At 39.2% G+C, this 26,855-nt stretch overlaps 1 protein-coding gene across 9 annotated transcripts in view; it reads right to left on the reverse strand.

Annotated features, from left to right (window-relative positions):
- Window positions 1-26,855, reverse strand: part of CTNND2 (catenin delta 2) — a 679,250-nt gene that overhangs the window by 65,732 nt on the left and 586,663 nt on the right. For all 9 annotated transcript variants that reach the window (XM_037380649.1, XM_037380646.1, XM_037380644.1 and 6 more), the window contains 2 exons: window positions 22,196-22,369; window positions 8,480-8,630 (listed from right to left, as the gene is read on the reverse strand). In XM_037380649.1, coding sequence (XP_037236546.1) covers window positions 8,480-8,630; window positions 22,196-22,369 — 325 coding nt within the window. The remainder of the gene's footprint in view (window positions 1-8,479; window positions 8,631-22,195; window positions 22,370-26,855) is intronic.

Below are 26,855 nucleotides of genomic sequence, written 5' to 3' on the forward strand. Positions count from 1 at the left end.
CCATATATGTAATTTCTGTCATTTGAAAATCACTTAAGTTGATAAGGATTTCAGGAGAAAAGGTAATTTTGCATCTTACATAGAATAAAACTAGCTCACTGTTACATGAATTGAAGCAGATACAGAACAGGCTGGAAACATCTGTTTTGATACACTTATCTGTTAATGTAAGGCTGTCACAAAACTTGGATTTTCAGAACTGCTTTGCAGATTTAGGATAATTCCTCCTGGATTTAAAAGTACTTTTAAAATTACTTTGGCAGTTTGTGACATCTAAATTTCTACCTTTGTATGTTTTATGGAATATATGACTGAATTATATGCACTTTTTAGATCAGAACTCTGAATTTTTCAAAAGAAAAGTAGCATTTCTCAGCATGAACAAACTGAGAAACAGAGATGAAAATTAATAATGAATTGTTTGAAATGTCAATCTTTGGAGTGAGAAAAGTGGATATGGTTACAGTTTAATTGCTTTCTACCTTGTGCAGAACAACAGAACCAAACAAATTGTTTGTCTCAAACAAAATGTAAGGTGCAACTTGGAGCACCTTCTTATGTGCAAAATGCACATCAATGAAGTGAAAACACACATCTGTTGGCTGCTTGTTGCTTTTTGGTGGTATTGTTTTTGGCAGTCACACTGAATCTAGGCTTTCCTGGGCAACCGCCACAAGATTTTGTTACTTTTATGACTTGCACTCAGAATTTAATCTTCAGTAATACTGAATTTGAATACAAACTTATAAAACCTATAATAAAGACTTTAAGGATTACAAACCTTAAAATATTATACGTCATCATTTAAAATTATCATTTTCATCTAGATAAGCTGTAATGGTGCAATACTGAAGATGATTCTCTTGGAACTCTGGCATTTAAATAGAAATACAGGCACTTTCCAGGCACTTCTCCATTGACTATTCTGCTATGAGGAATACCTGCCTGAGGTCTGGGTTATGGTTAGTATTTGTGAGGTATCTTGATCTCATTTTATGGAGATGAAATGCTGTGTGACTCTTTGAATTGGCATTACTATGAAAAATAGATCTGTGAAAGTGGTATACTTCATTGTCCTAGATCTGAGCCTGTACACAGTTATTTCTGTTGGTTTTAGTAACAATGAAAAATTGTAGTGCTTTTTCACTAATTGCCTTTGCAAAGTTTACCAAATTATTAAAGAGGAGCAGGACGGTGCTTATTCTGCATTACCAGAACAACTTCTGATGTGGTATTACTTGCTTATCTTCAGTCACCCAAAAGTTAGCCTTTGAGTCTCTGCTACTTCTCTAGGTTCTCACAGGACCCTTTCCACCACACGATGATATCACCTTTAGGTGATAGAGGTTAAGTGGGTTGAACATATAGAGTTGCCATTTTTTCTCTACTGTCCACAGCCTACCCAACTAGCTGAAACACCATTTTTTTAGATAGTTCACAGTACAGAAAAATCCCTTCAAATCCAGACATACTTAGGCAACAGGGAAGTTCAGATGTAATAGACTTATCTAGTCTTGTAAATGCTTGATCTTGACTTTGATACTAAAAATGAGAATTCAGTTTTACCACCCTGTTTTTCCCCCTAAATCCCTTCACTTGAGAATGTTATTTAATAAGAAATGACTGAGGAAAGAAGCCTTCCCTAACCTCTGTAACTACCAGGTCTTCTTGTCAGAAATATAGTTGAAATTAACTGGAGCAAAAGTCAATGCACAAGTGGCTGAAAGAACATGAAAAGTCAAAATCTCCTTGACACACAGCTTTTACACTATAATGGGAAAAATATTTAACATTTAAACTACTACCAGATTGAATTCTCAGCTCATTTATGTATACAACACTAGAAACCAGGGATTCTGGACTTTGCTGTATAGGTGTTATAAAACACCAAAATTTAATTAGGCATTCACCACCTTAAACTAACATCTTTCTCTTCACTGATACAGAGTAAGGAGCACCAGCTATTAATGCATAACCATACCTTCCATTTCATAAATCAACTTCTTGATGACAGCCTCTTCTTATTCATGTATCTGTTTATTGTAATATAGGTTTTGCACAGCTCAACTATTAAATACTAAAAATGAAGTGCAATAAAAACTGACACAAATTAAAGAAACTGCAGCATCTAATCTGTCTTCACCTTCTTCTGAACAAATGTCTATAATTCCTGATTAATGCTTTCTGACATCTTGTGCATTGCAAATTTATGTCAATTTAACATTTCAGTGACTAAGATAGTTTATAAGTCAATTAAACATTCAATAAAAAAAATCACTATCTCTCAGATCCTTGCAGATGTTACATGTGAGAAATTCAGGGGTGCTCACAGTTAAAAAGATAAAACTGCATGTAGACATTCTAAGTGGAATGAAAGTTGCACATTTGATTTAACAATCTCCCAACCCATCCCCATATTCTCTATCAATGTACATTACTAGGAGTTAGATTTTCTTACAGCTGCTGTTCTTGTAACTACAAAACTGAACAGTGTTTTTACTTGGATTTATTACTAATACTGAAACAAAGTTACAGTCTTACGATATGGCCATCTTCTAAGACAGGAGAACCCCATGTAGTTAGTTATGCTCCAGAAGAATGACATTCTACTGTGAGAATACAAATACTTGTTTTGATGTATTTTCAACCTAACAGCTGAAATAAAATCTTTCCAAATGAGAATCAGTACCACACTTTGAAATGACATACCTGACCCTGCTTTGAGTGCAAGGCTGGGCAAGATGACCTCCTGAGCTTCCTTACAACCTCAATTATTCTCATGTTTATCAATTCATTAGAGTTGTGAACTCCTGATACATAATTCAATCAAACTTTCTCAAGTTTAGCAATAAAACTTTGAAAGAAACACCAGTTATTTCAAGCACTCGAATCGACTCCCATTGCTCATGAGATGGCAAGGCATACACTCAGTGGCAGTTTACACATTGCCAAGAATTTTTTCACTCAACAATGGTGAGACAATAATACAGGGTGAGATCCATTTTATCATGTTAGATAAAACACATCACTTTCTGGGAGTCTCTCTCTCTCCCAGCCAACTATAAGGGAGTTTAATACAAGTATTTTATATTGGACAATGAACTTTGAGACACCCAGCAGGATTAAGCAGGTTCCAACGCACATTAACAAACAATTGAATTGATACGCTATCCTTGAATTTTGTGCGTATTTTCTAGCTGCATTACCAACAGATGAGTAGTGAATTGAGAATAATTCAGTACTGACACCCTGCAGCCCCCAACTCAGGAACAATTATTAAAAAATGACCCTGTTTCAGCACTTTACTCAAAACCTTGTGAAGGTAGCAGAAATTGTACCACTAACTTCACTGATCTGAATCATGCTTTTACAGTAATGGCCACAAAAAAGGATGTCTGAGGTATTGCAACACTTCAGGTTATGCCATCAAACTTCCTAGAATCTAGAGCCCTGAACAGACACATGGATCCTCTACACATTTTATGGGAAGGAATACTTAAGGACATATCTTCTATACAGGACAGGAAGTCAACAAAAACCTTCAGGTGGAATTGTCATTTTCTTTTTTCAAGGGTGAATGATGTAAATACTTCCAGTCTCTAAGAATATCTTTCATTTGAGCACAGAAGTACAGGCCAAAAGAAAAAATGATGCTCTTGAAATACCAGTACAATACTTCTCTAAATCAACACTGACCCAGAACAGCGTTAGAAACCACTGTCAGGGTAAGAGAAAACTGACAGAAACACCTGAAGCACAAAACTGCATTGAAATTTTACAAATTTTACCTCCAGCTCTGCATTCACTCCAAAGCCTCTACCGTGTGGACTTATCACTAAGTGGTATGAAATTCAATACTAATACAAGAAGGCAAATCCTATATTGTACATATTCTGCTGTATGTGAATAGTGAGAAATTTCTCATCTGGGGCAGCCTGAAAAATCAGCTTAATTCTTCTGAAAGACCACCTATTGCACTTCAAAAAGCCACAATAATTGTCTTTTAAAATCAAAGGTAAACACTGTGCATACACAAGAACAATGCAAATGCAAATTTTGGGGACAGAAATTCGTCTTTTAAAAATTTCACTGACAAAGTCTGTATCTGCTTGTGTAGGTAGAATAACAAGTCACATAGTTTTTTTCAATTAACTGTACATTTAATATTCTTTTTTTGTTAAAGAGGTCATGGATGGCAGCAGAGAGGAAAACTGCTGGCTGTGTTTCAGATAAAAGAAAGATGAAGCTGATTTGTTTCCAGGACTGAATGGGGAATCTTGGTTTAAAAAGCCTTCTCTCATGTAGTTTGGGGAGAGGAATAGCAAGAAGGGAGGCTGCTGCACTGGTGCTGGCTGGGAGACTCTACGGAGGAAAAGAGAGTTTGTCTAAAGTAGGACACAGGGTCCATAGTGCAGGCTCAGGTGACCCACAGAAAGCTTCCTAGAAGCCCAGAGGACTGTGTGGAAGGTGTCTGAATCAGAAAGCCACTGAAGGTTGCTGGAGCATACTGCAAGGAAAGAATTCATCCTGCAGAGATGGTGTTTACAGGACACAGGTTTATTTTTAAGCCTTTCTGCCATGCCCAGCTGATCCAAGTTTCTCCTATTTAAAGAAAATAAAGCTTATTCTAAGTTGGCCATTTTCTGACATCATTCCAATGAAGTATGGCTTTAAAGAATAAAAGTCTGCAGGTGCGCTTACTGTAGGGAAGGTGGTGGGACAGCTCTGGCGTGAGGCACCAGTCTGACTGGCATCCTGCCGTGGCACTGCCAGAAGCAGCAGGTCTGCAAGGTAATGCTTAAGTTAAAAATTACATTCCTGGAGGAGGAAGAATAATGCCATATCCTCAGATTAAGTCCTCTATGTAGTGCTGAGGGATGCAGAAGGGTGGGTTTGTTATTCTCCTTCCCCTTCCTCCCTTCCCTTTTTTTTTCATGAGATGGAAAGATGAAGGAATATGAGGATGACATAACTGCACAGAGGTCATCAGCAAAGCTCTTGGAGGACCTGTGGGACAAATGTGATTTTCTTCTATCTAGTGAACCATCAAAAGTAAAAAATATGTGCTTTTTGGCTAACTCAGAAGCATCTAGTGGGGTTGCAGGGAGAAGCTAATGGCCCCAAGGAGAAGCTTAGCAGAGACAGAACCTGCTTCAAGGAATAAAATGCAGACTTCCAAAATGCTTACAGAGCATGTGACAAGAAGCAGGAAGATGCTGGGGTACCAGAGGGACACAGGGGCAATATGCAGACTGCTGGAACCAAAGAAGAACGAAACAGGCAATATCAGTAGTAGGTCTTTTCCAGACACACAGCACCACTTCCCCCAGCTGTGGCAGTACTGGGAGAGAGAAAAGGCTGATAAACCTTCCCATGGGGTGCACTGTTGGGAAGCAACGTAGAGTGGGTGCTATTACATGCAGACGAGGGTTCTGAAAGGCAAGTGGAACATGAATGTGGTCTGACCATGACCAGGAACAGATCTGGGTGGCATGCCTGAGGAGGGAAAACCACGTGCTGGTGACAGTACTACGTAGGCCAGGTTCACCATTTCTTTGAGTGCAGTTTAGTTTTGAGATGGAGAAAGATGAGCATGCCTGCTGTTTCAGCCTGGGGACACAGGGCACAATGCAAAAGTGATGGAGAAGAAGAAAAAAGAGGGTCCTTTTAAGGACATGGACCATGCCTGAAATCAAATCCAGGAAGAAGACCTCCCTATAAATAAAGAAAATGCTGTTATGGGGATGGCTCAGATAAATTGTAAGAGAAGCTTGGCACCAGCCTTTAGCAATATATCAACACACTTGATTTGTGTGAAAAACAAAACATATTGGTCAACCCAATGAAGTCTAGAAAGAAACCTCTGGCCATTTAGGAACGGAGTCTTTTTGTTTGTTTTGTAGTTCGGTACAGGTGAGTGGATTTTAGCAAGCTTTCTGATATATTTGCCAGATGCCTCAACACTGATTTATGGGCTGCTTGGCAGCAGCAGTAAGAAATACTTCATTCTCTGGCACATATCAGTAAAATTTTTGTCAGCCAGGAATGGAATCACAGCACCACTGAAAAGAAAGCTTTATAGATGCATTAAAAAAATCCAACCAACTCAATTCTACTTACGTAATTTTACTATACACACAATTGGAAAATTCACCTTTAAAAAAGGTTATATTAAGGGGGAAATTCCAGTTTGTGAGATAGAGTTTGTCACCACAAGAATATGATGCACCAACAAAAACTGCAAAGAGGAAAGATAAACAGAATGTTGATTCCGCTTAGGCCGAAAGATGTTTGAGTGACTAACCTGAAGAAGCCCCTTTTGAGTCCTCCTTTCCGTGACAAGAGCTAAGACATCACAGAATGTATGGAACAGCAGCGTTCACAAAAATAGACAACCTACAACATGAGTTGAACTTCTTCACTAACTCAAGTGTTTAGCATTTCTGAAAATCAGCTCTATATGCCCTGTTCACTAATAAATACTCAGGAACAAGTGAAATAATGACCATTGGTATGTTTCTTTGAAGTTCAATAATGAAAGCTGAAGAAATGAACATATAAAGATCACAGCTAAAATGGCTCAGGAATTATAGTCATAACTTCCCTGTCATATTGGCATGTTTAGACTGTTTTTAAACTGCAGCAAATGTGTATTGCAGTTATGAAGTACAATTCCCCAGATTCACCCCATGAATAACTTAAATCTGAGCAGCACTGTACAGCTATTACAAGTTGGCTACATAAATACATTTATTAGGTAATTATTTTCAATAGATTTTTTCCACCTTTTTATACCACATGTTCTTCAATAATTTAATAAAATATTAAAATGCTGGGGTTGTGCAAGCTTATTATCTATAATTGGCCCAGTATTTTGAACGGCACATCACAGTAAGACAGCTCCATTTCACAAGTATAGTCTTACTTTCCTAAATGAAATGTGCAGATATGAGAAGGAAAAAAACCTTTCAATTAAAAAATAATAATCAGAGCACAGAAAATGCAACCATATATAGTCTAATTCATGGCATTACAAACAATGTTTATATTCTGTAAATTCAACTGTACGGAGTTTTTTGTGATGTCAATAAATAGAGAGAAGAGATTATAGAAGATAACTCAGTATGAATGTGGTCTGTGAACCCTGTAGAGGAAGTTCTACAAATAAAGGAATAAGATAGACTATGACATGCTGTAGACAGAATGTGGGGGTGGAATCATGAGTGGAAAAAAAAAGGTGTTATTAATCCAGATTTGATGGCCTGATATACTTGTTTCAGCAGTAATTTCTACTTTAAAATTCCTAGAAAAACAACAAAAAAACCCCACTAAGAACACATATGCAGCATCGTGCTTCCTGAAAGCTGAATGCAGTACATAGAACAAAATTAATTTCATGCCAATTTCACCAACTATAACACAAGCCAAAGCTGCAAGAAGCACACTAGTCTTGCAGGTAAAGCATCAGTCTTGTGTTCAATCCCTGGGCAATCACAGTAGGTTTACACTATTCACCAACCTCTACCTCTATTTGCTTTACAACATTTTGTTAATGAAGTCTCTTTAGTTCATAAAATACATGAGACGAGCAATTGTCTTGTTTTAAGGACTTGCAGAGCATTCCTGCAATGAAGCACTAACCCTGAGATAGCACTGGATACAAATAATCAAATACGACCAAGGTATCTACCTGTGGAATTCTGTAATTAAAAGCAGAGAAGTATGCTGTGATGCTAACAAATTAACAAGTAAGCAAAAATGAATAAAAAATATGCTCTTAATGTACAGCAGAAGCAGAAATAATTTTGTCATGACTGTTGAAATAGTTCAAAATCAAGGAAATGATTGTTTTAAAAGGTAGAAGATGCAAGATTTTCATGATCCACAGTGTCTGGATAAACGTCAACTAAAACAACTACAAACCCCAAGATGTGTGCTTACCATACCATCAGAATTAAGGGGCAACACTGATTCATGTAAACTATTGTCCTCTTCCTTAACTGCATACGTTTGTGAATCAAGCATCTCCCAGTTCTCTTTCTGGAGCTACCAATCTGCCCAGTAAATTCCTGGAACCATCTTAAAGTCTTTATGATTTGTCCCTTCATGACCCCAAGATTACTTGCAATAGATAACCTGAGGATCTGGAGTGGCTGCTCTTAGATCCTCGATCTGGAAGACGCAAGTGTTCCTGCTGGCCTAGGAATGAAGTGCTAAAGCAGACCAAAGCCATTGCTTTTCTTTTGGAGATTACAGTATGACAGATATGAAACACTGCATGATATTTAATTAATTTAACAATTCCTTGCAATAAAGCATTAAGCTGTCACATAAAATCTGAATATGACACATCAGAGAAAGAATTAAAGAAATTGTGCTAGAAATGTAAGAATAATTGTTTTCATTGTGCTCATTCTGCTGCAAACTGGAAAAAAAACCCAAACCCACACAACAGATAGATTGTTTGGAAAGAACATACCTATTAACTCCTTATTTCTGACATCTAAGGCCATGTTTCGTAAAGCTGTAGCAACTGCACATACCACCCGGTCATTGTCTATTCGAAGCAATTCCACCAGGATTGGCAATCCTTTTTCTTTGCGGACAGCAGCACGGATGTACACTGACCACTGTAAAAACACAAGGGAGACCATGAAGAAGAAAGTGAGAAATCCTCTACAGAAAACAAGGCATCTGAGGTTATAACAGATACAGAGTAAGGGATAACAGAAGTGAGAGGATGCAAACTCAAATAAGGGGAAATAATTGCATTTATAATGCTAGGCAACCAATTGATTTGGAAATCTGCACTCATTTTTTATGGTGGCAGAGAAATTAGATGATGAATTGCCTTTACTCTTAGGACACCTGGTTACATTTTTACAGCCCAAGTCTGCAGATGACTTCTTTTGCATCAGCATTTCCTATGCAACATCTAATAATACTTGTTCACTGCTAAAACAACTAAAATTATATTACAAAATATGTATTACAAAACATGTTCAATAGGTCTAAGTATTTCTTTGTTATTACCTTAAGAACTATTCAGTCTAAAAACATGAAAATGCTGTTACAACTTCTCTTCTGAATGTCAACTTGTTCAGAAGGAAAAATGAGGACAATTATATATCTGTTTTTGACAACTGCAGAGGTCCTAACCAGACAACTATTGTACATCGAGGAGTTAGAGATTCACATAGGAACTGACCTGAGGGAGGTGCTGGCCTGCACTGCTGTGCTGCATGTACCATGTGGCTGCAGGATAAACCCAGCTGCTGACTGTACTGGAGAAGCCTGTAGGCATCTCCCACTTGGCAGCTGGGCATGACACTACTGGCATGCCCTTGTCTTTATCTCAAAGTGAAACAGCATGTTCTCATGTGAACAACTTTTTTGTTTGACAGTAGAAATGATGAATAGGGTTGTTTACTTCTAAGAAAATACTCTAAGACTATCATTCCAGTGAACCTCTCCATGGATGAGATCTGCGCAGCATGCCATGACTAGGAGGTCCATCCAATGCTGCACAGCTTGGGGTTCCCTGAAGGAATGAAAGATTAACTATACTATCCTCTTCCATTCCACTGTCAGCTCCAGAAGTTGGAAAAAATGTAAACAAAACTGAACTGTGACCTTGTGATTTTAAAATCTATGAGTATTGCCAAATTCGAGATGTTTGGACACCTGCAGGATGTGCAGGTCTTCTCAGGACAGCCCATTTCAAAACAAGCCATCCACTATCCTTACTACATCCCGAACTCTTCTCTGGATCTTTCATAAAGTTCATATTCATGCTCCTCATACTGACAGTTGAAATAAATTTATTGAACCAGAGCTGCTCTCTTCTTTCAGTGCTATGGCATGGATGCTTATCCTGCCATGGTACCTGGAAGGTGAAGACAAAGTTCTGGAAGCCCTTAGCCTTTGAAATATTTCAAATATTTCAGAAACTAGGACGATAAGCCTTAGGATTTTCAGATCAGGATGACCCTTCTCTTTTGAAAAATCTTCCTTACAGAATAGTTCTATCATGCCTTAAAGAACAGTTACATTGCAATAGTGTTCCTCCACAAACAGAGAGTAAAAAAAAATCCCATGAAAACAAAGCATTAGAAAAAGGTAAGCACATTCACTGTCAGCAGACCATGCTCAACCTCTGTGTACCACTTGTACTTACCACAGCTGAAGCACTCACTTTAAAAGCCAGCATCTGTTTATACTATAGACAGGTGCCCCGAATGGCAAAAGCCAGAATGGAGACAGTCAAGGGCTGAAATGTTGCAATATCTGAAGTGCAAATACATTCCAGGTGATGTCGTTCAGGGGAAATTGGCCAAAAGGAAAAGAAATCGGCATTTAAAGAATATTATTTTACTATTTTCCCTCTGTAGTAACTATGCTAACAAAAGCCAGCTGGCTGGACTTTGCTGTAGATGAAACTGGTAACACGATAAGCTTTCAAGTCAGGTAAATGGGTCACGGGGTTCTCAGAATCACTGAGCACAGTAATGTAGCATGTCTAAAACACAGATGTGCCATGATTTTCTGCAGCAAAGCAAATAGCTCTTAGGTGAGAGAAGTGGTAGCAGGATTCTTGACAGATCTTAATTCTATACTTTGCCCTCCAGTCTCTTCTCCAGAAGCAGTGTATAGGATGATCATCAGATAAAAAAACTGAAATACATCTTAAGGATCAGTAAGTTTGCTGAAAAAATACTTTCTTTCCCATACCTTGACTTCAGTGCTATGAAAGTACTAAACTAATTATTCTAAGCTTCCTGTTTTAATAACGTGTATTTACCCGCTAGTGAAACACGCTCTCACCTGCAGCTGGGTGTACCCAAAGCAATAGCTCTTTGCACATAAAAACTCCCATTGATGTATTTTCTACACGTCCCCCAGGGGAGGCCTCCACTGTGTCTGCTGTGATTATAAGGTGACTGCCGGAGTTCATGGTAAGCACTGAGACCACTTTGAGAAAGGGGTGAGCCTGTCTGGTTGAGGTGAGAGTTCAAGCTAGCACACAGTATATGGAAAGATGCTGATGTTCATTGCAAAAGTACATCATAGATGTAGTGCCTCCAATATGGATTGCATGGGGAATCAGTGGGGGTGTTTATTTAAAAAAAAAACCAACACCTTATGTGCATCTATTCAATATCAGAAAGAATCTAAAATGATCTTGTAGATTATTCATTCTGTTATAAAACACTCCATATTAGAACCTCAGTAAACAGTTTGCCTTTCATTTTTTTTAGTCAGCTAACAAGGGAAAACACAAGCACTTGTTTTAAGAAACCCAGGTTTAGAAAAGACTTCTTGGGTGTAGTGTTTCCATCATCCATTCAAAAAAAAAAGTTTGAAAGAAACAAATTAAAAAATGTTCTTTTTTTGATCCTGGGGAGAGTAGAAGATGATGTAGGAGAAACACTGAACGAATTCAGCATGAAAAAAAGAGAAAATATAAACCTCCTTACTGAATATATGACACGCGAGCTTTCAGCATCTGTAACGAAGAAATTAATTTTCACTGCATATAAAAAATACAGCTCCAAAGTTTTCATAGGGGAAGAATACAGATATAATGTTTTACAGATGCACATATGCACACACATACATAAAACAATGGGAGAAAGGCAGAAAACTGGGTATGAAACTGCTCCTCTCCCCAGTGCATTCCTCCCCTCACAGCTCTCTTTTTCCAGAGGATGGCATCTGCTTTGGGAAAAGTTCACAGACTCCTCAATGTGTGATTTGCTATCATTTCATCTGCGTTTTCAAGTCATGCACCTTAGGCAGAAACACAGAAATGTCTATTAATTGTTTCAACAGTCTCTGGAGAACTTTTCAAGTGGCAAGGGGTAAGAACTGTATATGTCTCTTTCCTTAAGCTGCCAATTAGAAAAAGTCTCTGCAAGCAATTACGCTGTGTGGATTTCAGGAACGCTGAAATTGAGATGCTTCAAAATGTCTATTTTATTCTTGAAGAGAATGGAAAAATTGATTTGCTCTTGCGTATACCGATGATCCTTTTGTTTGCCTAAAGCCATTGTGAAACGCGCCTGCATTTCCACATTGCAGGTCAATTGCTAATATGAGCTCACTGAAGTATAAAAGAGAAGAGATGAAAAATCATAAAAAAAGAAGAGACAAAGGGTTTGCTGCCTATCAGTAGGTAAATGAGGCACTCTGCCAATATACTTAATCATCCTGTTACTCCACAACTCTGTGGTAGTGTCAACGATCAAATAACTGTTCAGTTTGTAAAGAGCAAGGGCTCCTATGGGAACAGCAAATACTTTAGAGGGAATAAGGAGAAAAAAAATACAATAAAATCATTACTGTTGTATCAGATTGCGGCTAAATTATCAGAGACAAACCTAGGAGCCACAATCTGTCATGAATACTTTTTACAGATAATTGAATTTGGGGGGCATAACTACTATACCTCACTTTGAAGGTACCTAGTGCATCTCTGTGTCCACTTTCATTAGTAGCTCCCTTTTTATTTTTGTCATAGTAATTAAGCAGAAAAATAGAGTAAACTGGAAAATTATTTTTTAGTTTGTCATGGTTATTGTTATGAAGGACCCTTTCCAGAGCTGAATGCCTCTAGGGATTAAGATTACATTAGGCTGAAACCCAACAAAAGAGTAATTAATCTAGATGAAACCTTTTTTTTTTCCCAAAAAAATAAAAAGCCTTTAAGGCAGCTAAGTCCTTTTAATGTTTCATATTGTTTTCTTTATTCTTCTATGAAGCAGCATCACATGAAACAAAAACAAAGAAAGAAGACATTTCCAGCACAAAATGAAAAAGTAAAAACCCTATCAAAATAAACCCATAAAAAAATCACCATGAAATACCAACAATTGTATTCACTTGGTATTTTGAATGCATTCACTTTTCTGCCATTGACAACACTGTTATTAGAGTACCTCCAAAATATTTCACCATCACATACTTCAGTTTTGACTAGAATTTGCTTTGTATTGGTACAGTTCAAGACTGTGACTCAAAGACTATTGAGATACTGAATAGTAAAAGAAATTGCTGAGATATAAACTACAAAATGAAAGCCAAATCAGGGCAGCAAGCATGACAAAGCAAACTAACTTACGAACAGAACCAGGAAGATCAGAGACTTGGAATTTCCAAAGGGAAGCTTAGAAAGGGGCTGTCTGCCAGCAGCAGTGGAACAATAGACCATGGAAGAGAACTGCATGTTGAGTAATCAAGGATCAATGAGTAATCAAAGATCACTCTTCCTCTTTGATCATACTCAATGTGATACATGTGTCAGGAAAAAAGAGAGTATTTTTACATTTTTACATTTCACTTGGAAAATTACAGGTCTATTTTACTCAAGTAACGCTGCTGGGATCCCTGAGAACTCACCACCTGACAGAGAGAAAGGCTCTGAAATCTTTATTAATTTTTTGCAGTTTCTGAAGAGAGTGAGCACTTCCCGGGGACTTTCTGCTCCCTAACTGCAGTGTGTTGTTCTCAGAAATGATCCCATCTGGTAGGCCACCAGTAAGTTCTCCACATCTTTGTGCTTGGACAAGAGAAAAGTGTTAATAGGTTACTGTTCTCTTGCTCCATGACCTTAGCCAAGCTTAAAGAGACAAGAAAAAATCTGGTGGGCAAAGATATACAGGTAAATAAATAAGTAAGAAAAAACTAAAATGGTGTTGACAGAAAGTATCTTAAATGTTTGAGAAAGGTAATGTTTGGAAGGAACTGCCCTTGCACCTCATCATTCTTGGTTCTGCAGTACAAGTATATACTGTGTATTCAAAATGATCTGAGAGCCGTTATAATGACTTTTCCGAATACTGTACCTAGTATCATTAAAGGCAGGCTTTGAGACCAAAGTGACACATCTCATGAGAAGCAATCTCATTTAGTAGGAGATCACTTTGAGCATGAATACACCATGAGCTACCATGCTCCCATTCCACAAACGGATGTCCACTCTAACCTCCTCAAGATGTCTGTGATATGGGTGTCTGCAGCAGCAGGTGTCACTTCTTGAATGTTGTCCTGTCCCTTTAATGTTGTCTTCCTTCCTATCAAGTCAATATGTTTCCCTGTATTAATTGATCTTGACTCATCTATGGGGGGTGGGGGGTGAGTGGAGGAGGAGAGGGAATCCCACCCAGGTAAGAATATCTGACAGAAGAAAGCATTGGTTATTTAAAAAGTTTCCCTTTGTTGATTATGTGAGGTGTTACAAACAGACTTCTCCATTTTATCACATAAGGATTCATAATATTAACATTTTGGAGAAAATGAATATAAACCTTTTCACTGTAATCCAAAAAACTTTGTCCTGGAACAGATTGATGAAACTCCAAAGTGTTAATATGGAAATAACTAGAGTCATCAGAAAGTCTGGCAAGGAACCCACAATATGTCCTTGCCTGATAAATTGAGGAAGATTGATAACATAGATGTCTGCTGCATTAAACAATAATTACTCATTATCTGCAAGTATCTGGATGGTAAGGCGCTTGAAACTCTTTTCATACCACTCTTTGAAGTTGCTGCACTGACCTTGTGACTGAATCAGTCCCTTTTATGTTTTCAGTTTCCTTATCTAGTAAGTTACTTAATGAAGCTCTTGCTCCCATGAGAGTCAGATTTCTTTAGGATGGAATTAAGAAAATAAATGTAGTTGCTTGCCTCAGGACAAAGACTGAGATTGCATCTAGCTACCTCAAGAGATCAGGCCATGACCCATAAACCCCATTCACATGGGTAATGTACCTGTTGGGGATTGAAGGCAGGGACATTCAGTTGTCTAACTAAAGAGCCTTATCATCCCCTGCTGAATATGATCAAACATTGAAGGAAAAGGAAAGGAGGTAGAAAGAGCTAGCCAAGGAATGCTATGGCCTCACGTGATTGCAGGCCTTAAATAGAGCAGCACTTGTTCCTGAAGGAAAGGAGCCCAAGGAGAATTAAGGAGGGGGGTCAGCAGAACTGCTACCTTGGACATCCAGAGGGCTGACTTTGGCTTGTTCAGGAAACTGGCTGACAGAGCCCCTTGGGAGGCAGCCCTGTAGGGCAAAGGAGTCCATGAAGGCTGGACATTCTTCAACAAGGAAATCTTAAAGGCACTGGAACAGGTCAACCCCATAAGCCAAAAGATAAGCTGGCATGGAAGAAGATCAGCCTGGCTGAACAGAGAGCTATGGCTGGAACTGGGGGGGGGGGGGGGGGGGGGGAAGAGAGTTTATGACCTTTGGGCAGGCAACTCAGGGGAACTACAAGGGTGTTGTGAGGTTATGCAGGAGGAGGAAAATTAGAAGGGGCAAAGCCCAACTAGAAATTAGTCCGGCTACTGCCATAAAAGACTATAAAAAAATGTTTCTTTTAAATACATTGTCAATGAAAGGAGAGCTAAAGAGAATCCCCATATTGTATTGGATGCAGGAGAAACATACCGACAAAGGATTAAAAAAGGCTGAAGTACTTAATGCCTTCTTTGTCTCAAAGTTAGTAGTAACACCAGTTGTTCTCATGGCACCCAGGCCCCTGAGCGCGAAGATGAGGACAGGGAGCAGCATGAAGCTCCCATAATTCAAGGGGAAATGGTGAGCGACCTGCTACACCACTTAAGCACACACAAGTCTATGGGGCCAGATGGGATCCACCCAAAGGCATTGAGGGAGCTGGCAGAGCAGCTCACCAAGCCACTCTCCATCATTTATCAGCAGTCCTGGCTAACCTAGGAGGTCCCAGTTGGCTGGAGGTCAGCAAATGTGATGCCCATCTACAAGAAGGGCAGGAAGGAGGATCCAGGGAACTACAGGCCTGTCAGCCTGACCCTGGTGCCAGGGAAGGGTATGGAGCAGATCAACCTGAGCACTGTCATGTGGCATGTGCAGGACAACCAGGTGATCAAGCTCAGCCAGCATGGGTTTATGAAAGGCAGGTCCTGCTTGATGAACCTGATCTCCTTCTGTGGCAAGATGACCCACCTAGTGGATGAGGGAAAGGCTGTGGATGTTGTCTACCTGGACCTTAGTAAAGCCTTTGACACCATCTCCCACAGCATTCTCCTGGAGAAAGTGGCTGCTCATGGCTTGGACGTGGTATGTTGTTCAATCCGTAAAAGTACAGCTTCATGGCCGGACCTAAAGAGTGGTGGTGAATGGAGTAACATGCAGCCAGTGACTCGTCACAAGTGGTGTTCCCCAGGGCTCAGTATTGGGGCCAGTTTTGTTTAATATCTTAATCAATGATCTGGATGAGGGGATGGAGCGCACCCTCACTAACTTTGCAGATGACACCAAGTTGTGGGGGAGTGTTGATCTGCTGGAGGGCAGGAGGCTCTGCAGAGGGATCTGGACAGGCTGCACTGATGGGCTGAGAAAAATGGTATGAGGTTCAACAAGGAGAAGTGCCAGGTCCTGCCCCTGGGTCACAACAACCCCATGCAATGCTACAGGCTTGGGGCAGAGTGGCTGCAAAGCTGCCTGGAGGCAAAGGCCCTGGGGGTGCTGGCTGACAGCTGGCTGAACATGAGCCAGCAGTGTGCCCAGGTGGCCAAGAAGGCCAACAGCACCCTGGCTGGTATCAGAAACTGTGTGGCCAGCAGGACAAGGGAAGTGACTGTCCCCCTGTACTGGGCACTGGTGAGGCTGCACCTCAAATACTGTGTTTGGTTTTGGGCCCCTCACTGCAAGAGGGACGTAGAGGTGCTGGAGTGTGTCCAGAGATGGGCAATGAAGCTGGTGAAGGGTCTGGGGCACAAGTCTTGTGAGGAGCGGCTGAGGGAACTGGGGTTGTTCAGCCTGGAGAAGAGGAGGCTCAGGGGGGACCTTAATGCTCTCCAGAGCTCCCTGAAAGGAGGCTGTGGGCAGGTGGAGGTTGGCCTCTTCTCCCAGGTAATGACAGGATGAGAGCAAATGGCCTCAAGTTGTGCCAGGGGAGGTTTAGATTGGATATTATGAAAAATTTCTTCATATAAATGGTTGTCAAGCATTGGAGCAGGCTGCCCAGGGAGGTGGTTGAGTGACCATCCCTGGAGGTATTTAAAAAATGACTAGATGTGCACTTAGGGACATGGTTTAGTGGTGGACTTGGCAGTGTCAGGTTAACAGCTGGACTTGATCTTAAGGGTCTTTTGTAACTTAAACAATTCTATGATTCCATGAACAGACACTTGGGAAAATTAAGCTGGCCATCCTGTCATTAAAGCAGATGAGGTAAGTTTGTAAAGCCTGAAAACTATCTGTGACAGAAGACTGGGCACCCAGAAGGGAGCAACCAAGGCCCAGAGACCCCGTGCTACCTGTTCTAATGTAAGCCATTGAGTTGCCAACAGAAACATAGTAAGGTTTTGTTTCTTGGTTTTAAAAGGTATGTACCAGCTATATAAGTTATGATAGTATTTTAAAACAAAACAGGGCCATATGAATGAAGAAATTATTTTTAAGGGTTTGAGAAAACTAAGGAAATCCTACTTGTGGTGCCAACACTATGTTTTTAACTGCATGTAATAGCAAAGACAATACTGGAGGACCAGAGGCAATGGGAACAAACACACACAGGAGGTTTGCAGAACATCAGGAAATGCTTTTTCACTGCGAGGGTGACCAAGCACTGGCACAGTTCGCCCAGAGAGGTTCTGGAGTCTCCATCCTTGGAGACAGTCAAAAAAACATCTAGACATGGTTCTGGGCAACTGGCATTACAGAAATGTCTCTGGCAGATAAACAGACATCAGCCTAAACTTAGCTGTTAGAGACATATAGACAGACAGTAATATACAGATACCACAGTATCTCCTTTCTTCCTGAGAGGCAAATTTTGTTCAGAAGGGACATAACCTTGGATTCCTGACATCATTAACTCTAGGACATTTTGCATATAACTTTTTACATGCTCAGTATATTTGATGTATTAATAGCCTATTGAACAAGGTGAAAACTAAAAAGAACTCACCACTTTTATTCCCACCATCTAAGGAAAAATACTGATGCCAGACTACATATAAAAAGGTCTGTGCAGATTTCCTTTTACACTATGAGTCCTGTAATTTTATACCTTGTAATTTTTTTAATCCAAGGTATTAAAGTAAATAATGGTATGAGGTTGCAGAAAAGACTTCAGGTTTGACGTGTTACAGTGAAAGAAATTTCTTAATAAGCAGGGAAATATCTTTGGAATACAGCTGAGTGAGTCAGTAGACCTATTTTTATTTGTGCATTTTGGACAAACTTGATTAAACCCAAATTAAGTGGCAAAGAAAACCTAACAGGGCTCCCAGTGAAAGCTGATACCTAATGGTAAGCAAAGAGTCTCCACTGCTTCCAAAGGCATGTCTCAAGGCTTATTCCCTCAGGGAAAACTCCAGGTAAGCTTGATGAGGAGTGTATTTGCCTAGATTTTTATTTGATATTACTAAGTAGCTTTAAAATAGAAGTTAATAATAAGTATAATTAGAAAAAGTCTACTTTTGAGAAAAAAATGTATCTCAGAGTGGCAATGAAAGAAAGCAAAACCAAAATCAATAGCCATTGTTTTTTACACATTGCTTCTTCTGCCTGTAGGCAGTTTTGGATATGGTGAAATAACCCACGTTACGATTTGATGGGAGAAAATATTTTGGGAAGCAATGACTCCACTGAAACAGAAACCCACCCAGCCCCAGGTAGCAGCTGAATTCTGCAGAATGGGGCAGGTGTGTGCACATACAGTGCTGACAACCCGACCTGCAGGCTGTCAGGCTGCATGTGTACTTGGAGTGCGTACTGCCAATGGCCAGCAGCCCCGTCAGGAGGGGGACGTGCAGTGACCAACTGCTAGCATCACAGGCCACTGTGTAGAGCAGCTGTCAGACCTCAAACAAAGTGGTATCCTGGAAGCAACGTGGAAAACTGTCACATCTCCCCCAAAGGCTTACATATTACATACATTATATATAATGCTGTCTCCATATATATTGTTCCAGAAAGGCCATTCATATTTTCCACTGCATTGCATGCATCAAGTAAGGACATGAATAAAAATGAGAAAACCGAAGACACATGTACTTTTCCATGAAAGAAACAGGCCTGCTTCCTTCAGATTCCAATACCACTGTCCTCCCTATGTAACTTCTTAGCGCAGAAGAGCGACATGAATGAACCTCCATATAAACCTGAAACAGCCTCTTCCAAAATGAGTTCTGCTTTGTAGATAAGCTGTCAATCTTTTCTTCAGAACCAGAATATACAGCAAATACAGAATATACAGCAAAGTCATAGATCACAGACATGATCTATCCCGGCTTAAAGTTTTGCACTGAAAATCCCCTTCCACATTTCTCAGATCAGAATCCTGTTTTAATGGTAAACTTGCACTTGGACCTGTTAATGTGTTTGTCACCAATACACTCCATTTTTGATTTGTTATAGATTGTCTTGGTTCTAATAATAATTGCACAGACCAAATGTTGTATTAGTCATTGTAAAAAAAAAAAAAAAAAAAGGTTTATTTTGCAGATGGGTAATTGGGTAATATATGGTAAGACTTTGGTCCAGACTGTTTTATCTTGACGTAGCAAATAGATATGTATGACAAACTTTTTACTTTTTTGTTAGTATCTGGCTTTAGAAGGAATTCCTGCAACTGAAACAGTGCTAAAAATGTCCTACAGATTAAGATTTATTATATGCATGTGTTGATTTTATGTGTATTTATCAATGAGAAACTATATTCCCTGAAATAATTAAAACTTTCAGCCTCTCACAGCTGTTAATCCTTAAAGCTATGTCCTGCTGCTTTCTTTTTGTGTTTGGAATTTTCAAAAGCAGTCTAGAGAATTTAGACACATATCATCTGTTAATTCTAGTGGCAGACATTTATCTAAATCCCCTAGACTATTTTTTATTTTTTTAAAAATTATTCAGGGTTCCTTTTATCTGCTCACTTTCTGTTCATAATGGCACTGGCTAAGCACTGCCTGTGTTAAAAGTGTTACCTCATGGTCATCAAAGAGGATTAAAAGGCTTTATATCAGAGGAACCAAAAGGATGAAACAGCTAGGAAAGAATTACTCTGAACTTCACCGTATTTTTTTTTCCAGCAGGGGCCGTACCTTTGAAAGTAGGTGAGCATGCCTGGTGCCTTGGCTGCCTCATATATTCTGGGATTTTTCTGGCAGTAAAATAATGCTAATTGGGGAAAACCCCCACAATTGCTTTTGTTATTAATAGCAATATTATTTATTTTCATGTAGTTTGTTCTTTTTCTTTTTCAGTCCATCATAGAAGTTCTTCTTGAAATACTTTAAGTGGAAAAAAAAATAAATTCCCATTCTTTATACTATTTCTTGGAGGAGCCAAAAAAATGAACATGTCTTTTAGGAACAGCCTCTTCTTTTAAGAGTTTTCTACCTTTTATTTCAGTCATTTTATATCCAGAAGACTGCAGCAGTGGAAAAGAGGTCAAAAGGTGGAAACATCAATGCTTATGTAATCCCCAAAGAGGATTATTCCCCTCACAAAAATGGCTAGTATGACATGTGAAATTAAGGATATTCATTCCGTGTCTGCACATCACTTGTAATGAAATTGGTGAATCTTTAGAAAAATAGAGGAACACAAGAACAACTGAGCTTTTCCAGTGGTATCAGCACAGAAAGTATTAAAGTTCAAATCAGTTTTTCTAATGTGGCACTTGCCAAAGAGCTCTGCGGAGCCTTCCTGCCCCTCCCTGTATACTTCTGCCAACTAAAAAATGACAGGTATACAGGTTTATTAGAAATGGGAGAAGGGGCATCACTTGGATTTTAGCACTCTATTGGTCCTGGCAAATATGCACACATTGTTTTCTCATTTGGACCAGGGCTACACCCATTCCCAGAGGCACAAAATACATTTATCATGTTTCTGTGCCAGGATTACACAATCTGATGTGGTCCGCAATACAAGAACAAAAGAAGTATAATGATTTTCAAGCACAGCGTATACATAGCACTTTGCAGGAAAAAAAATCACTGGACAGATACTTGGTTACTCATTTCATATGTCACTCTGAGCGTAACAGTCAAAGGCTAGTAAGTCTGGAGGAACACAGTGTTGAAAAAACCCCATGTGTCTCTGAAGATCTACTGAATGTGCCAACTCAACTTCCACTAAAACTTTACAGGGGAAAATACCAAATTTATTAGCATCAGGGCTAACATTTCAAAATTAATGTCTAATTAAATTGGTATATACATATCATATACCAATGCCCAGCTGCTTCAAAGCAAACAGGATACCTTCTGAGACATAACTTTGGTAACTGCATTTTGCCATACGTGTGTGTTTTCATAGTAAATGAGAAGAATTCCCACTGAAAGTTAACTTAAAATCAATGCATTATATTTATACAATAGGGTTAGAGAGTTAGTACTTTCACCCCATCAAACTAGTTTAACATCAGGAAAGCAAAGAAGGAATTGCCCTAAAAAGTATACCAGGGTCAACTGTTATCTTGGATTTTACTGATTTGTTCTAAATATAGGAATATTTTCAAAATCTAATAAATGAGTTCTTAATTTTTTCCTCAGTTCACTGCAAATGATACAAGAGAGAAAAATGGATCTTTTGTATATAATTGAAAAGCAGGATTAGCTGGAATACAGTGCCTTGATTGAGCATTTCCTTGCTCATTGTACACATTTAATCATATCATTGTCTTATTTTAATAATGTCTTATTTAAAAAAAAAAAAAAAAGTAGATGGTAAGATTACTGGTGTTGGTGTCACATCATTTATATTTTGCTCTACTCTTGCCTGGCACTCTTAAAAGACAGAATGCCAACCAGTTTCTGCAGTGACAAAACAATATGGTTTCATTTGATTGTCACCGGTGGTATTCTTGGCTCATTTTTCATAGCTCTGTCACCCAGATTCACAAAGAAGCTGCTTCTCCTCATTTGGATATTGGTTTTCAGTGGCAATTTTTCATACTTGACTTGACCAATGTGATTTTCTCTGTTGTATGCTGACTTTTGCTACGATATCACTATCTGTATCAATTCAGTGGACTTAAAATACCACCTTCAATTTGTCTGCCAATAATTGTGTGAAAACAGAAGGTTATTCCACTACCAGGAGCATTCAGATATATTTATATCACCAATTTACTGTCATCTGTAGGGGGGGTTCTGAACTGAAAAAGGAAGACGGTATCAGGTTAATACTCCTACCTTCCAACTCCCAGCAGCCAAGTTCTGCAGTGCCCCTGCTGCCCCCTCCAGCGTGTCTGGATTTGAGCACTCAGAAAGAAGTGTGAGGTAGGGTTTGACTATTGAAGGGTGCCACAGCATCTGGATTCCTTTGGGTGGTTCTGCACAGTCTGGGAGAGGTCCTACGCCATCCCACTGTTGGAAAGAGCAAATCAGATTGTTAGCAAGGAACAGTGAAATACTTAAGAATTGCCTCAGCTGAAGCTGTAACATCTATGTGTGTGTGTGCGCGAAGGCATCTGCCCACAAGCAGCCATTCTCAATTTTAGCTTATCATGTGATTCTTCATAGAGAAACCAAATTTCCTACTCAACACTCCTTATAAAAGAGCTAGAGCACTGGCAGATATCACAGGGTTTTAGCTAGTTGACATAAAAACACTTTTCACTGCATTTACTTTTTTGGGTGGGAACAGAAGCCCAGTGATGTGAACGTATCTTAAAGAGGCAAATCTAGAACTTGCACGGGAAGAAGAGATTTTCCTTTTTCACATCCTACTCACTTCTCTGCATTCTCTCTCTTCTCATAAGGGAAAAATGAACAACATGAAACACTGTTGTGGAAAACTAAATCATTCAATGCCATGAGCCCTCCAGCCCCTGAAAGGCCCAAGTGTGACAAGTCTTCCTCAACTGCACAACTTCTGGCTTCTCACCATGAGAGTGCTGGAGGCCTCGGCCATACACCAGCCAGCTGTACGGTCTGAGACTCTGATGTAGTTGGTAGAAACACCTGTCACAAAACAGACTCTTGCTCTCATCACGTAAAGAGTTTTGCCATGAAAATAACCATAGTCTGATATCCAAAATGGGCAATATTAAAACCTGGACAACAAGCAGGTTATTGCACAAAATCATTTTTACCAGAAAGAGAAACTTTATGCCAGGAAAATAGGGATCCACCTCTCCAGTGGCATGCACAATGCTCACACTCAAGCATGAAACATATTAAAAGAAGAAAATTCCAGGACATTTTTTTTTTCTTATTTAAACAAAAGTGAGATGCGGAATGCACTTTTAATGACATCTTAAATGTGATTTCTATCTATATATGTAATGTATATTTTGGTTTGCTTTGAACAGATAAAGGGATTTAGAAAATTCATAGCCTTCATACCACTGTTAGGAAGAAGCCCTGGCTTTTTAAGAAAATCTCTTTTCTAACACCTCTGACATGTCCCGACTGCATGACATGGTACAAAGTAAAACTTTTAACGCCTTGGGTTAGAGCTTACTGTGATTATATAGATAAAAAATATGTATCAAAACATTAAACATCTACTAGAAATAAAAAGATAGTGCAAGTCAAATTAACTCCTTGTTTAGATCTGCAACAGTTAATTCAATTAGTTATGAGTCAAACACAACAATACCTGCACTGGAAAAGACCTTTTCAGGAAATGTCAATCATAATTTTATTTAAGCTAACTCTAAAAATTTACATGCAGTTTAAGGGACAATCAATCAAGTCTTATCTAATAACAACTAACAGAACTTTAGGTTTTGCTAGATTACTACCATTGAGAACTCAAACCAACATTTTTTTGTAAATAAAAGCAGAACAAACACCAAAGTGGAACGATAGTGGGACCATTTAATACACATGAACAGTTACTGAAAACCAGAAAGCTGCTCGGATGTGAAATTTACTGCATTGGACAAAAGTTACCATAGTTTAAAAGAACTGGCACAGCAATACCCAGTGGTAGTTAAGAAACTACAGGAAAATTGCCTTCTGGAGAAACAAACTCTTTACATGACACCATTACAGGGCTGTGCCTTTGAATGTTTTAATACATTTCTGCCTTTAAACCAATAGGGTGATGTCACTATATGCGACTCAGTTCTCCTTTTTTCTCCATATAAATCACCATCCTTGTCAGAAATGCCTTCTTGTCAGCTCATAAAAAATACATTAACACCTGCTTCTTATTTTAACTCTTGGAATCCAATCATTTGTGCTTTTGGAATTTTTTGGAAAACAAATCAGAAACACATCTGACAGGTCAAACCTAACCTCACACCAGATTTAGGCTCTGTATCTTACTTAATGAACAACCTGTGATGTCCAAGGGTATAAATTCAGGTCTTCACTCATCTTGTTCCAGTTTGCATGAATTATGGATGCATTATGCAACTGCGTAGTGTCTGCACAAGGTATTCACTGTATTATTTCAGGGATAAAGTACATATAATGTATCAAATGTATCAGATCTACCCAATACTTTTTCTGTCATATAACTTTTTTTTTTTTTTAAATTTCAGTATCTAACACTCTTCGAAGCCCAAGGACTACTGAAAATCAGCTGATACAAATAGAGCCATATATATGTTCATGCTGTGCTGGTACATATAAAGCACTACAAATGACACTTGCAGATAAATTAATATTTAATGTGGTTTTGCCTTTCTGTCCAGTAAGGAGAAAACATTTTTTAAAATTGTGAGACAAATTACTGCCTTTCCCTGCCATTCTTGCAACTCACTTTTAGCACAACTGCATTAATTTATCACCAACTCTGCAGGAAGACCTTTTTCTCAAGACACAGCGATGCCTCAGGGTCCTTGTAAGCGTGATGGAAGTCTTTGGTACCGCAAATGCATATGCAGTGAAGGCACAATAAATCCAGTGACATTGGATAATGACCTGCACTATTCTTCAGACGTGGTGTGTGTGTCCAGAACACCTGAGCAGCATGCACAGGGAGAGTGTCACCACCAACTATACGTAACATACGTGCTGTCTCTATGGTAGCCTCTTCAATGTTGTGCAATAGTGACAGAACTGTAGCCAGTTTCTAGGAGGTAGAGGGCGCAAGCAACCATGCCCTGTCACATACTCCTTGTTTCAGTTCCTCTCTGGTCCTGCATGCCTGACCTCAGCTAACCCTTCACTGTAGGACTTAATGGCTTCTGGCGTCTTCTGCATAGTTGAAACCAATGCCTGCAGCTGTACAGTCCAACTGCTGCAGGGCACGCAGGATTGATACAGGTCAGAAAAGAAGCTCTTGCAAAGGAGCTGATCTTCACCTATTGATTTTATATTTCATAAATATAAACATCAATTACCTGAGCAAAAAAAGTACTTTCCCCCACACAATATGTCCATTTTCTCAAATGGTGGCTGAGGCATGACAGAAGCTGCTTTGCAGTTCACATTGCTCAATATCAATGAACCAAGGCAGCATGCTAAACAACTCTACCCAGGGAATTACTGGAAAGATTACTGTATTGTTGCAGACCATGGAGAATGATCAGTAAGGTCTATTTGAGACAGGCTGTGGAGGTAGTAGGAGCCTCTGAAAAAGAGGATGACTCCATGCAATTACTCTTCCTAGCTTATGCTAAGGAGGATAAAAAAGTCGCAAACAAATACTCCTTCCAGGCTTGCCTCCTTCAGCTGAAATTACCCACATATATTATGGTTGAAGCTGACAAACTGTTATGTGGGTGAGATACAAATCTCTCATTTCCTGAAACTGGTGCAAAAAACAGGGATGAAAGTCAAGAAGAATAAAAAGCCAAATATAAAGATCCTTAAGAACAACAGACTTTTGAGAGTAAGAATACTCTTACAAAGTTTCCAAAGTTCTCACATTACTAAGGAACTCAGAGGAGAAAAATGCCACCCATCAAGATGCTCCCCTGTGCCACACAACAGATATCTACTGCCTTCTTTCTCATTTCTTCACTTCTTATAGTGTGACTGTACTGAATAGCAGGGAAAGCTTCAACTCAGTAAGAGGTATTTTAGTTTTTGTACTAACAACCTCAGGTTGGTGGGGTTTGTTATAAGGAGTATCATATGACAATGGGCTTTCCTGTGGTAACAAAACAACAGTGTTTTCTTTTTATTTATTAAATACGAGTACTTCCCTTTCTCTAGGATGTGTAAAATACCACTACCATAAAAAAAGAAAAATCAGGAAAAAACTCAAACAAAACCCAGCAATGACTAAAACCTTCTTGATCTCTCTCCAATGACCCTAGACATTTGAGGTAGTCTGATAATGCTGTAGCGATGCTCTTTACAGCAGCACTGACAAAATTTGTATCAGCAACTAAACAGGGATCACCAAAAGCACTTTTGAAATGCTGAAGACTTTTAAACTAACAGACCCTTAAGAGGACAACGATTTCTCAGCCTGCATATCTTAGTGGCTGTGGCAGTCTATGGCAGCTGTCCCTAGGCATGTCAGTCCAACAACCTCTTTTGGAAGCCTTTGTGCAAGAGGTGCATTGGCAATGTTGTCAAGAGCAGAAATCTAACATTAAGCAACAACAACAAAAAAAATCATCAAAATCACAGAGCTTGCTTTAAGGGGTGATGGGAATACATGCAGCCGATACATTGGAGGCAGGAATGCCACTGTTTACATCAAGTCAAATTTCAGTTTAGACATCCAGACCTAAAGAAAGCTGGTGAATATAATGAAGGTGTCTACTGACACAGCGACTAGAGGAGTAGGGTGGGAGAGGGCAGAGCTGCTGTGGTCCAGCACCATGGAGTCCCAACAAAACTGGGCAATTACTGGATATAGTTTATTGCATAAGTAACAGTAACCTCCCCAGTTTGTTGCAACAACGTTTACCATTTGGGGAAATATGTTTGGAATGCTTTC

The sequence above is a fragment of the Falco rusticolus genome, chromosome 3 (genome assembly GCF_015220075.1).
Source record: "Falco rusticolus isolate bFalRus1 chromosome 3, bFalRus1.pri, whole genome shotgun sequence".
In the NCBI taxonomy this organism is placed as follows: domain Eukaryota; kingdom Metazoa; phylum Chordata; class Aves; order Falconiformes; family Falconidae; genus Falco; species Falco rusticolus.